At 50.1% G+C, this 13,787-nt stretch overlaps 2 protein-coding genes across 2 annotated transcripts; both read left to right on the top strand.

Moving 5' to 3' along the window:
• The first annotated feature begins 3,500 nt into the window (after nucleotides 1-3,500).
• Nucleotides 3,501-8,662, top strand: GIP (gastric inhibitory polypeptide). The gene is made up of 5 exons (XM_010305260.2): nucleotides 3,501-3,665; nucleotides 4,732-4,878; nucleotides 5,283-5,414; nucleotides 7,484-7,576; nucleotides 8,541-8,662. The coding sequence occupies exons 1-5, from the start codon at nucleotides 3,592-3,594 to the stop codon at nucleotides 8,548-8,550; spliced, it is 456 nt and encodes a 151-aa protein (XP_010303562.2). The 5' UTR covers nucleotides 3,501-3,591; the 3' UTR covers nucleotides 8,551-8,662.
• Nucleotides 8,663-9,831: 1,169 nt separating this feature from the next.
• On the top strand, nucleotides 9,832-13,772 carry SNF8 (SNF8 subunit of ESCRT-II). The gene is made up of 8 exons (XM_075774942.1): nucleotides 9,832-9,933; nucleotides 10,362-10,412; nucleotides 10,893-11,031; nucleotides 11,329-11,433; nucleotides 12,176-12,248; nucleotides 12,735-12,876; nucleotides 13,045-13,119; nucleotides 13,530-13,772. Exons 1-8 carry the CDS (start codon nucleotides 9,880-9,882, stop codon nucleotides 13,665-13,667), a joined length of 777 nt encoding a protein of 258 aa, XP_075631057.1. The 5' UTR covers nucleotides 9,832-9,879; the 3' UTR covers nucleotides 13,668-13,772.
• Nucleotides 13,773-13,787: the final 15 nt, after the last annotated feature.

The following is a 13,787-nucleotide window of genomic DNA, read 5'->3' as shown; positions in this document are numbered from 1 at the left end:
TCCCACGCCAAAACCACCGACAATTCAATCTTGCCATTATTACTGCACTCCCACTAAGGGCTGCTTCTTGCTCAGCCCTGCCAACCAGAAATCCTACTTCTTTCCCACACAAATCCCTGATGTGGCTGAGCCAGCACAAACCTGGGAGGATGCACACTTACACACACATCCCTCCTACATCCAGGTGTGCGGGGTAACTGCTCCGAGCAGCTCTGCTGAACTCCATGAAAATAACAACAACAACAACAAAATCAATGCCGGCAGACCTGAGGGGAAGGTTGTAACTTGGATAACCTCCTGCAAAAGTTCAGGCTGCTCGGAGGAACCGAGCTCTGCAAGCCAGCGCAGCCACGGGCGCCGCTCCACTTCGGTAATGCTGCGAGCAGAGCTCAGCTTGCGGGTTAGGCTGGTGCAAACATAACCCTGCTCTGCTCCTTCACCAGATTGAAGCTGGGTGTGACGGGGATCCTAGAGCAGCAGGTACGCACCTGGTAGCGGTCCCTAAAGAGGATTTGCACGTTAAAATGTTCTCCCAGAGGGGAAGCGGGGCAGGGCAGACACCGGGCAGCGTATCTTACCGGGCACGTCGTCACAGCAGAGCCGATGGGAAGTAGATTTACCCCGTGTATTCTGATGGCACCATGAACATCTGCAGAACATCTGCTCTCCTAGATCCAGCTGTGCAGGGGCAGGGTGAGGCGGTGGCCTCACTGACCCACGTCCCCAGCAGCCACAGAGCCACAGGGAAACGCTCCATCACTCCCCCGGGCAGGAGCAGCCCAAATGGGTGCTCAGCTCCAGGCTGACCCAGCCGCTCTCCCTCACCCCACGCAGGCTGCTGCTGTGCCACCACCCTCCACCTCGTTAGCCAGTGCTGCCTCGCCGTTTCCCACTAATTTCCTGTCTGCCGCTCTCTATCCCGGGGGTTTTTTTCCTCTTAGAGCGCACAGTTTTGGGGACAGATACTGTTTTCAGTATTTGGGGGTTGCAGACCACAGTTGGGATGCCCTGGCTTGATGGTGACAAAAATAACAATGATGGGAGCTATCGATTTTAGCAAAGTTATTCCTCCTGTAAGAAAGAGAAGGAGCAGGTTGGATCTCTCTAAGATAGCACTTACACTTGGTAAAAGAAAAGATGGAAATTAAAGAAATTTTTACCATGGAAGGAGGTACTACATGGAATTAAGGTTTAGACCAATGCCATATGTATTATGTCCGTAATCCACGTTCATTCTTCATTTTGTGATACAGTAATGTTTAATTGCCATTAATGTAAACATATTTTAAAAGGTTATTTTCCTGCTCTGCAGGTCAATGGACCTAATGAAGCAGCTCTAAGTGGGTTTGAATTGCTTTGATTAGGTGCGTGATTTCCTGTTTACCTCATGGAAGTGGGTTTGGTCCTGCCCAGCTAACGTCTATAAAAGCTCTGCAGGGTCTCCTCGGAGCACCAGAACGGGCTGAAATCCTCTGGGCAGCTTCAGAGAAGGTAAGAATTTCTCTACTGGTCTTTCTTTTTAACCTTTTTTTAAATATAGATATACTTTTTTTTTTCCTACGATAACAGTGGGAGCAACCGGTGATTGCGAGCGTCAGGCAGCAGCCGTGGCAGAGCAGGAACAGCCCCTAGTTTTGGCTGAGTTTTCCCCAAAGTGGTACAAACCGGCCGTTTGCTCGGCAGCTTTGGCAGGAAGACCTGCGGCAGCGTACGTGTGGGGCGGGAACGGGGACGGCCGTTATCTCGGAGGAGGGTTCCGCACACGGCAAGTGTCAGGTTGGGATCTGCGCCTTTGAACACGTGCTGCACAGGGAAAGGAGGAGAAATCGGCTCTTAGTTGCTTTCTGGGACCTCCCAGCTATGGATAAAACGGGAATAACGCTTCTCCCAAAGCAGACAGTATTGCCCAGGGGACTGGAAGACAGAGATCCCACCAGCTGCTCCTCCTTTTCTGAAGGAGTCAAATCGTTGGATCAAACCAGCGCAGGAATCGCAGCAAACTCCGTGCCAGCCAGGGCTGGCAGAGCTTGGCTGCTCCAGTTCAGTGTCGCACAGGCAAAGGGGGCTTCTATTAACTCCAAAATGGTTTTTGCAAGAGTCTCTGAAAATGTGGGCTGCTTTTCCTCCCTGTTTGGGTAAATTCTGCAGAGGAGGAGTACTGCTCTTCCTTAAAATTAAGGCTACAATGCACTTCCTCTCCTAGCGTCATAACTAATTACCTGAAGCTGAACAATATTCTTGCACAACTTATTTTCAGATCCACCATCGTACCCACAGTTATATCACCAATATATGAAATGAAAAACAAAAAAGAAGGAAAACCTCAGTTATTTAATCGCTTTTTCCTGTTCTCATTTAAAATATTCCTCAGCTTTTTCTATAATGGAACTTAACTCTGTATCCATTTGTCTTTTATTGCTTTAGCTCAAAGTGGTTTAGGGATTTTGCCAGTGTTCAGAGTATCACACCTTTGCTTTTAAGAGCATTCCTCAGGACTTGATGTATCTGAGATAATGATGTAACACATTTAGTAGTTTTCTCACTTAATAGGAAGGGCTGAAAACATTTGTAAAAGATGTCACAATTTTCCAGAAACAAAAAAATGCCTCAACTACAAACAACTCTCCACAACAATACTTGGGCTGTTGTAAGAGTACAAATAACTACTTAGAGGAGTAAAGTCCAATCAATGTATGAATACATTTTTGAGGGATGGGATACTTGAGTCCTGATCTAGACCTTTTTGTTACTGTATTATTCCTGGTAGCAGCAGCTCTCCATTGCAATGAGGTTTCCAGAAACTGCTATAACAAAGAGTGAGGTGAGGGACAACAAAATATATCTGTGAGCCATGATCAAAACCATTCTTGTACGGAGTTTGCAGAGCTGGAATAGTAATTAAAAGAGCTCAAATGTCCAAGGGCTATCGAGCCGAACTGTGGATGTGAGGACTAGGAACAGCTTGGAAGTAATAAATCTTGGAATCCGATCCTGTCACTGTCCGTGGGATATTTTTCATAATTGATATTCCCTGACTCTGGCTCCAGTCCCTATGTAAGGCATCATCCATCCCAACAGAAAATCCCCCCGAAATTAGATCAGGCTCCTAAACCCTGCAGAACCGCGGTGCGGGATAAGCAGGACGCCATCGCTACTGAATCGCCTGATCCAACGTACGTTCCCGTTCACATACTCGAGATTGAATCGACCCTTAAAGCACAATGAGGTACCCACAGGGTCAGCTTGTAAACATGGAGGAAGACAAAGCCCTCGCCTCCCGGAATGCGCAACCCACAATGAATTTGACGGTTACAATAAAAGTATAGGGAACCAACATTAAAAGACACCACGGTGGGAAAGAGCATCGGCATTGAAAAAGTAATTTAACTGGGAAGGGCAGAGGAGGGCTTTGTGGGACGAAGGCTGCTCCGAGCACCAGGACTGAAGAAGCACATTTACGAGCACAGGCACGTGCCCAACCACCGCACATCCCTCCGGGTTCGCTGTCCCGTTGCTTACGTGTCCCGTGTGTTACAGGGGCCGGACATCTGGATTGTCCTCTGCTTTTGAACAGAGAAACCAGCCAAGAAAATGATGTCTTTCAAAGTTCTCTCTCTGCTCCTCGCTTCTCTGGGCTTTGTTTTGATGGAAGAGAACGTCTCGGGGTAAGTGTTTCGGAAAGCTCGCAGTGTGCTTTGAGCCTTTTCCAGCCTCCCACTCGAGGCAAATGGACTCTTTCCATTGGCATCCTGGTAAGTAGGTGAGAACACGAGTCCTGCGGTAGATCTCAGATAATAGAGACAGCCAAGCGTACAAAGATGAGCAAATGATAAGGGAGATAGCAAACTAAAAACCTGAGCCTTTGAGCCAGAGCCAGGAACTCCCAAGTTTTCCCTACAAACTTCATGGCTCTGGGTTAGGAGGAACAAGCTGGAAGTCAACCAGGAAGAGAAGGTTGGCTGAGAACTAGAAACAAGGTGTAATCACCTCACATGAATGAGGCTAGGGGGCATCCAGTAGTTGGAAGCTTCTGAAGATATGAGCAGTTACGTAAAGCAGGTATATAATAAAGACTTCCCCTCTCTTTCTCCAAATCCTGCTACAAAATTTCCAACTACCACCCGAGAAGATCCAGAAGAATCCTCATTAGAGCAGCAGGAGCTGCTGCAGTCCCAGACAATAGTACTAAGAAAGGATCAGCCTTGAAATCCTTTGCTAACTTAGGTAGCCACCGGCTATGTCGACACTGTCAGATCAGCACTGGTCTCGAGGTCAGCCCTTGTCTCCTGCCATCCACCCCTGAACCTCTCGAGGACAGAGGACCAGGTTTCCTTGGCCCTAGGTGTGCAGCTCGCTGGAGGAGGGAGCCCGAGCACACTTGGTGCCTTAGCTCAGAGCCAAAGCCCGTGTGAATCAGGCTACGGCTGGGAAAACCACACTGACTGCAGGCTACCAGCAACTATCCGGAGCTCATCTCCTCCCAAGCTCTCCGACCTGAGCCGCAGCCGTCCCAGCAGCCAGCAGAAAGGGTGAGGAGGGTGGCAGCCCCTTCTCCGGCCATCTCCTGGGGTTACAGTGCAGGGATGGACTAAGGGAGATTAAAAGGGATCCCAAAACCTCGCCGACTTGTAGGGACCGCGCGGGCCACCGCGTGCAACCCAAGCAAAACTCCACGTAGCGTGTGCTCCCGGTCGGGGCAGGACTCACTCTGTCTCTGTGCTCTTACCCCAGCGTAAGTATAAGGACTCCCAGTGCCAGACCAGTGCAAAGACGCTACTCCGAGGCCACCCTGGCGAGCGATTACAGCCGCGCGATGGATCACATGCTGAAGAAGAACTTTGTGGAATGGTTGCTAGCCAGACGGGAGAAGAAAAGCGAGTAAGTGTGTAGACTTTCAATGCTGCTACGATCCAAACTTACAGCTGTCATCAGCCCACTGATGGCTACAGAAGAACGTCGAGCCGAGGATATTTTCCTTGGACTGCAGCAGTGATTCTCTAGGGAGTTCGTTTTCTTTTTTTTTTTCTTCTTTTCTTTTTTTTTCTTTTTTTTTCTTCTTTTCTTTTTTTTTTCGTTTTTTTTTTTCTTCTTTTCTTTTTCTACATCCTAGAAATGTTTCTGGTCTGTCGGCACAGAACACAACCAGCCCTCCCCCTGTCCCAGGACCGCCGCCTTCTCCGGCTGCTGGTAGATGGGGTGGGAGCTGGATTTTGTGGAAAAGCAGCATTTTGGCACCCTCTTGTGGCACCTCGCGCTGATATCTTCCCGTTTTCCCTTCCCAGCAACATCATCGAGCCGTACAAGAGGGAAGCTGAGTCCCAAGTATCAGTTGCCAATGGCCAAAGATCGGACCTGGACACCCAGGAAGCCAAAGACTTCTTCGCCTGGCTTCTGAAAGCCAAGAAAAACCAGAGGTGAGCTGGGGAATAGAAAGTCCGGTCGCAGGGAGCGATGAGGTCCCCGAGCGTTTAATTTTTGAAGGAGTATTTTTGGGCAGGAATCTATGGTAACGGCTTCAGCTAGGAAAACGAGGGGATTTTAATTTCAAAGGGAAATTTCACATTTTGCAATTCTGACTCACAAGTCAGGAAAAGAACAAAGACAAAAAAAGCCTCTCTAACTTTGAAATTTCTCACAAAACACAAATTTCAAAAATTTGGGGTCTTCTTTTGGTTTTGCAAATGTCAGCACAGCCTCATGAAAACCCAGCGCTTCGATAAGGTCAAAGCACGGACTTTTGACAGGGCTGAAGCGCATCCGCTCCTCTAACACCCCAACATCACCGCAACGAAGAAGTCAAAATGAAGTGCTTTGACCTAATCAAAACCCTCTCAAAAGAAAGCTCGCCAGCGAAAATGACACTAAATTGACCCATTTCTGCAAAACGGTTTGATTTAATCCAATCAGCCCACCCAAGGGGGGGGAAAAATCCCACTCATTCGCACTCTCAGCATGTTGACCAGTTCATTTTTTAAAAAGAAGAAACAAAACAGTTCTTTCCTCAAATTATGAAAAGCCTGAAAGCCACCTAAACGTAAAACCTTGCAGGAGATGCCCGCCTGACCCAGGAATTTCCATTTGTTTCTCATCTCTGCCCTTTACCAGGGACACTCAGACAGACAGATATGGGGGTTTTTTAAGACGTAATCATCTTAAAATCATCATGATGAGGGTAAACGATGGCAATACGAGCTCGCTCAGAACAGGTACCTCTGGGCAAGGTAACCGAGTCCATATGGAAGGCTCTGCTGCCGCAGCTCGTGCCTTCGTTTCCCAAACCATCTGGCGGAGAACACACTGGTGCATCTCGGCGCCGCGCGGCTTTGTGCTGTGTCAGCATATCCACAGCCTGTCAATAGCCTGTTTCACCTCCCCCAGTCTCAGCTTATGTCACAAATGTTCAAAAAGCAAATTAGACACACGAGTCCGAAGAAAAATCTGTTCTCAAGCACTTTCTATATTTACAAAAATAACACCGACAAATGACTGAGGGATGTATTTCCTTTCTTTAACACGAAGGGGATTTTATAAAACCTAACAGGTTGCTGCTGCTTAGTCCTAAAATGGTGGCACGGAGGAAAAAAAGCTCTTACCGCACACAGCCCACATCCTTCAGGCACAATCCTAGAGTCTTCCGGCAAAAAAAATGGAATTTCTAACGACAGGGAGTCATGGGACAGTCACCCAGAACAAGAATCTGGGGGAATTTGTTGTCTTTTACAGCCTTTGCGTGAAAACTGCTTCAGAAAGCAGGGAGCAGGGGATGACCCGGGGTGGGGGAAATGAGCAGAGTTCTGGTTCACAGAGGTGTCTCAGGCCAAGCACTCAGAAAATCAGACACCGAGAATTGCTAGTCACAGGGAAAATACAAAATCAAAGCAGCGAGGGCTTTGAGGGATCTCGGGAGGTCGTTTAGTCTGACCTCTGCTCCAAGGCAGGATCAACGCACCCTAAACTGTTCCTGACAGATGTTTGTCTAACCTGTTCGGGGGGCGGAGGGGGAAGGGAACCCTTTGATGCTAGAGATTAATCAGCTTGATTAACTTCATTTAAAAAAAAAAAAAAAAAATGTTTTCTAGTGTCTCCCTTAATCTCCTTAATTGCAAATAAAAAACGCAACTTGCAGGGGAAAGTCCTTGGAAACAAAGACTTTCCTTTGTGAGTTTGGAGCGTAGGTGCTGCTTCACCCACGCTCTGCCGCCGTTTTGATGCCTGCTGGGTCTCGGAGGCGGTGGGGTGCAAGGGGGGGGTCACCAGACTGCTCCTTCTTGTCCCCCAAGATCAAGGCACTGCTGTGTGCAAGGAGCACACAAACAAAACGAGCTTAAAGCTTTTTGTGGGTTTATCCGACTTAAAGTTATTAGAAGACAAGGAAAATAAAATATCGCTGTGAGCTATGGGGGAGCGGGACACGAGGCTGTCACACACCGCGTCTGGGTTGTCACTTCTCCTCTGTCTTTACGGCGTGGCACGTTTCTTGCAGTTTTACTTCTCCGGAAGGTTCAGAAGGTTTGAAGGATGTTTTGAACCAGGAGTTTCTGACATGGCTGATGTCGACTGATCTCTGCAAACCAATGTGAGTGGTTGTTGTACCTAGTCCTGTCATTCCAAGCATCCCTCCAGAGTCTTTCCCAGCCCCTGTCCCCAAAGGCACGCGCTGCAGTGCTCAGTCAATGAGTTTAGGATTTCTTTACCCATCGAGTGCTTACAGGGCACAGCTCAGCTGGATTTGAGTGGAGAGTTAAGAGCTCTGGCCAGAGTTTGGTTCTGCAGAAGTATCTTCAGATCATTGATACGACAAAGATACAGGGGGAAGACAAATTTCAAAAAATTACTATCTAGAGAAGGGAGGTTAGTAAATCCTTTCCCCCTCTTTTTAATAAGAAAAGGAGGTGTTCATCAAACCATGTATAAGAAATACTTTTTCTGTCCATCATATGCTGCTATGAAAGGCATTCAGAAAAAAATACAAGAAATTGGGATGCAAAGGTGCAGGGGAGGCCCCTGAGGAGGCTCAAGGGAAGAGTGAGCCCATCAGTTGAGTAAAATGAAGGCTGAGAGAAACAAAGTCACCATCTACAAAAAAAAAAAAAAAAAAGAGCTGTTTATGCTAATGGCAAAAGTTGGCACAAGAACAAAAAGGGATGAACTGGCCATGAATAAATGTAGGTTGGAAAGAAGAGGCAGCTCTGTGCTACAGACAATTCCACGCAGCTTGGTCAGACAATGTGAAATGAGTGGCTGGCCAGCAGGCCAGAGAAAACAAATCACTGCTGAGCTCATCCTGCAGAGAAACACTTATCTGCATCTCTCTCCTCTACCCAGTTGCTGATTTTTCTCAAATCCTGTAGGTACTTACTATTAGGTACTAATTTTGATACACATCTTGCCATCAGAATGGATTTGCAGGTTATCAGAGAGAGCTGGAGGGTCGAGAACACAATAACTTAGGTCTTGTTTCCTATAGGAACCAGGTGAAAACGGGTTAAGCGCAATACCAGAGGAATTTACGGTTTTCTCTCCCCCTTCTGCGTTGCTAGGGCTGTGTAACCCCAGGACCTTCCCGAGGAGCTCCCTCTTCATCCTATGAAGACGCGTGAGGAGGAGGACGATGTCTTACACTCGCTCTGTTCTGTCCGTACTGTCTATTTTGCTAAAGCAATAAAGAGTTTAGTCTGAAGCTGAAGGAAGACTCGGATAAGACTTGATTTGGGGATGGACGATAAAATATTACTAAACTGCTAAAAAAGCGTCCCTCCAAACAAGGCTCATGCATCACAACACCCACGCAGGGGGACTTCCCTCCGTCTGGGGGTCACCCCACCCCAGCAGAGACTGACACCCCCCCCCAGTGAGGGAGACCCCCCCACCCCGGGGGGGGGACCCATCCCCCAGAGGGGACCCAACCGCCCAAACTGGGCCCAACCCCCAGCAGGGCCTCACCCCCCCATACACTCCCCCATACACACACACCCCCCACACACACACCCCCCATACACACACACCCCCCATACACACACACCACACATACACACACACCCCCCATACACACACACCACACATACACACCCCCCATACACACATCCCCCACCCCCCCACACACACACCACACACACCCCACCCCCCCACACACCCCCCCCATACACCCCCCCACACACACACACTCTCACACACACACCCCACACCACACACACACACTCTCACACACACGCACCCACCCCCCACACACACACTCACATACACCCCACCCCACACACTCACACACACTCACACACACCCCCCCATACACACACTCACACACACCCCACCCCACACACACACTCACACACATCCCCCACACACACACACTCACACACCCCCCCATACACACACACCACACACACACTCACACACACGCACCCACCCCCCATACACACACTCACACACACCCCACCCCACACACACACACACACTACACACCCCCCCACACACACTCACACACACACACACCCCCATACACACACACACACCACACACACCACACACCACACACACTACACACACACACACTCACACACCCCCCATACACACACACACACCACACACACCACACACACACACACTACACACACACTCACACCCCCCCCATACACACACCACACACACACCACACACACTACACACACCCCCCCACACACTCTCACACTCACACACACACACCCCACCCCCACCCCCACGGCCCCCCCGCGCGCTCTGAGGGGTCCCCGCCACGCGGGGGGGGGGGGGGGGGGGCAGCCGTGGGTGCCCGGGACAGGGCCCCACCCCGCCCCCTGCCGTACGTCAGCGCCGGCGGTCGCGGAAAGATGACGTCAGAGGGAGCGCGGCGGGGCCGGGGCCGGGATGCACCGGCGGGGGGTGGGCGCGGGCGCCATCGCCAAGAAGAAGCTCGCGGAGGTGAGGGGCGGCGGGACCCCCATGGGGCGGGGGCGGGCGGGGGGTGCCGGGTCCCTCTGGGCCCGGGGGGGTGTGTGTGTGTGTGTGCCAGGCCCCGCAGGGGTGCTCAGACCCCGCCGGTCTCGGGCCGGGGAGCTGCCAAGCTCCGTCAGTACCGTGTGAGGGGGGGCCGGGCCCCTTCGGGCCTGTGGCGGGGGGTGCCGGGCTCGGTGCGGGGCCATCCCCGTCCTTGCACCGGCCGTCCCAGCCGGCGCCAGCTCCGCTCCGAGCCCAGCGTGCCCCGAGCTCCCTGGCAGCCTCCCTGCTTGCCCAGGGCCGCGGCTCCTCCTGGTCCCTCCGTGTGTAAGGAGCATCTCCCTCGTCCAGTTTTGGTTTCTGGTTCACCTGTCCTTCAGTGCTGTCTCCATCATCCCCTTTTCCTCCTGCAGGCGAAGTACAAGGAGCGAGGGACGGTCCTGGCCGAAGACCAGCTGGCCCAGGTGGGAGATCCGCCCCAGCCCGGCGGCAGGAATAACCGTAGTTGTGAGCCCAGCCACAAACCCCAGTTTTGGTTTCCCACTCTGCTTCGGTGTCCAGAGCGTTACCCGCAAGCAGCGTGGATAACGATGGCACCCGTTAGGCTGCCTTTCCATCAGAGAGCCACGAGGTCACAGAATACCTGCTGCCCCCCTTCTGAGCCTGTCTCTTGGTTCGGAACAGCCCTTTGCCTTGTCTCGGCTGATACTGGTTTGTATTCGGTGTTAAAAGTGTACGTGTGGAGAGTTCTGATTCCATCGAGCAATTTTTATGTTGTTTCCTTCCTTTAAGACCACGGGGGCTGCCTGCACAGGCAGCACATCAGACACCTGAGTGTTTCCTGAGGACTCCGCTCACTTAGTGCCTGCTGGGCGCTGTGTTCACGGAAAAAATGCATTAAATAAGTGTTAAGACAGAAACACTCCTCTGTAATTCTCTTTCAGATGTCTAAGCAGCTGGACATGTTTAAGACCAACTTAGAAGAGTTTGCCAGCAAACACAAGCAAGAGATCCGTAAAAACCCCGAGTTCCGGGTCCAGTTCCAGGATATGTGTGCCACAATCGGAGTGGATCCTTTGGCATGTGAGGAACAGGCACTGGGGTTCATGACTAAAGATTCATCTCGCTGTGAAGCTGTCCTTCCTTGAGGAGAGCTGATGCTGGTTTGATTCTTGGGGTTTGTGAATTGATGTAATGTACTGTTGGGTGTTACTTACTTCAAAAGGTGGGGGAAAACAGCAACCAGAACACAAACTCTCCACTAACAGATCAGAGAGTCCTCACAGCAAGGTTTGCGAGCAGCCTGCTTGGCACCAGTAACTGTTACGGAAAGGTATTTTTGCCAGTGGTCCGATCTCTTTCCCCTTTCTCGCTTCACAGCCGGTAAAGGATTCTGGTCGGAGATGCTGGGAGTTGGAGACTTTTACTACGAACTGGGTGTGCAGATCATTGAGGTTTGCCTGGCTCTGAAACACAGGAATGGAGGTGAGGATCCCACTGTCCCTGGCTTCTAGGAAATAAGGCTAATAGGAGGATACCCTTTCCCTGTGGAAAAGGAGTCGCCATCGCTCAGTGTGATGTTCTTCAGTAGATTTCACAAAATACTGAGATGGCAGTTTTGCATTCATTGCCCCCCAAAACCTTCTTTTGTTTCTACAGCATGTTACAGCTACTCCCCGCTGGTAATCACCCAGCTTTATTGATTTGTACAGAAATCAACCAACTCTGCCCTGTTTAGGTAACAAACCAGTAACTTGGCAGCATCGTGGGGAAGGAGCAGGGATCAACGACAATCTTAAAGGAGTATGAAACTGCAAAGTTACTGCTTTGAGCCTGGCAGTAAGATTGTCTCTGAAGGATCACGGCAGTATCCCAAAGAGTTGGAATGCCAGCGCTAAGTGCCTAATGAAAAGGCAGTAGATGTTCTTCACTCCAGAAGGGCAACCTGAGACCAGGAACAGGCTACAGCAAAGCCAGCTGAAATTTGAGCCCAATACATTTGTGGGAGAAGGCAGCAGCTGCCTGCTGCGTGTTAGCTCTGGGAACAGAAGTGACTCATTACTTATCTCACCCAAGGCTTGATACTGGGAACAATGAACAGCCGCTTGTAAAATGGAAGGCAGGGGTGAGCCCGTGGCAAATGCACAAAGGACCCTTGACTGGTCTGGCTGGAGGAGTTTTGTTGCTTTGCAGTAATGTTTTCCTGTCCCCGTTTGGTGACTCCTAGGTCTGATAACGCTGGAAGAACTTCATCAGCAAGTGCTGAAGGGAAGGGGAAAGTTCGCTCAGGACGTCAGCCAGTGAGTGCCTGTGTTACAGGAAGGGGGAATCAAGTAGAGCTCGGGGAAGAAAAGGGGGTGACTGATCTCAGCAGCACGTGAAGGTGCTGCTGTTAACTGGACTCCAGATTTCACTTGTAGCCATGTGATCCACATTCACTTAGATGTGATCCACAGTTAATGACATTACAGAAGCAGATTTTAGGACACAACTCGCCATGATCGCTAATTGGGGCTGAATCTTATTTAGCGCTTACAGCTCAGGTGCTACAAGTGTGTCTCTGTGACGCATCTGCCCTTCTGAAGGGGGCACAGATAGGCAAACACATTCTAAATTGCTTTATAATTTTTTTTTCCAGCTGTTGAGTACCTGAAACTGCAGCAAGCTCCAAGGAGCTATTATTGCTCACAGCTTCTGCATGCCAAGTCTTCCTCATGTACAGAACCTAGTGTGCAGTTTGAGAGGGGCTCTCGCTTTAAAGCCTTGCATTGACCTCTGCTTCTCAGGGATGATCTCCTTCGTGCAATCAAGAAACTGAAGGTCTTGGGGAACGGCTTTGGGATTATCCCTGTTGGTGGAACATATCTGATCCAGTCGGTACCGGCTGAACTGAACATGGATCACACGGTCATCCTGCAGCTGGCAGAGGTACTGAGCCAGGAGATTTTAAAATACAACCACCTTTAAAGAACCTTATTGCCTCCATGACAGGGAACTCTGATTAGACCAGGCCTGTAGGCAAAACTTCCCACACTCTTCTTAACTACAAACTTCAGACTTGACTATAAGCACGCAGTATTTTTCCTCTCATTTCAGAAAAAGGGCTACGTAACGGTCAGTGAGATCAGGTCCAGTCTGAAGTGGGAGACGGAACGTGCAAAGCAAGTGCTGGTACGTATGAAGGTCTCTTGTGCACAGTGGAGTTCAGTGACAGTGTGGAGTGACTGCTCCCAGAGCCAACACTTCGCTGGGGATGTGTTATCGCAGCATAAATGGGGGATCCTGAGCTCGCTGGTAGACCAAAGGCAGAGCACAGACTGAGGAAAGCAGAATCCCAGAAGCTGCAGATATTCGTGTGGCTTCACTAATCCCCACTGAATCCTACATAAATGTGTATGGCAGGCATGGCTGGATGTCTGAACTGTATTTCTCCTGGTCAAGTTGAGTAAAAACTATTGTAGGCCAAGTTCTACTCCCTCTCTTTTACCCTAGAATAAGGTGTGGGGTCAGGCCGCTATTGTGAATGGCTTCTCAGCCATTTAGTTAAAGTTTCACTCACAGTTTCCATTCTGTTTGTATAGGAACACTTGCTGAAGGAAGGAATGGCCTGGCTGGATACGCAGGCAGCAGGAGAACCTCAGTACTGGCTGCCTGCTCTCTTTACAGAGCTGTACTCTCAGGAAATCACTCCGGAGGAAGCCAAGGAGGCAATACCTTGACCGCTACGTGTTCTGTGCCTGTGTACAATTCTTCTTGTGAGGTTATTTGCATATCACCTGAAACACAGGGACAGCGCACTTGAAATAAAAGTTTTGTAAAAAGTGTCTAGCTTGAAAAGT

This window comes from Balearica regulorum, chromosome 24 (genome assembly GCF_011004875.1).
Source record: "Balearica regulorum gibbericeps isolate bBalReg1 chromosome 24, bBalReg1.pri, whole genome shotgun sequence".
Lineage (NCBI taxonomy): Eukaryota > Metazoa > Chordata > Aves > Gruiformes > Gruidae > Balearica > Balearica regulorum.
The sequence above is the reverse complement of the archived record's forward strand: the minus strand, read 5'-3'. Positions and strand labels throughout refer to the sequence as shown.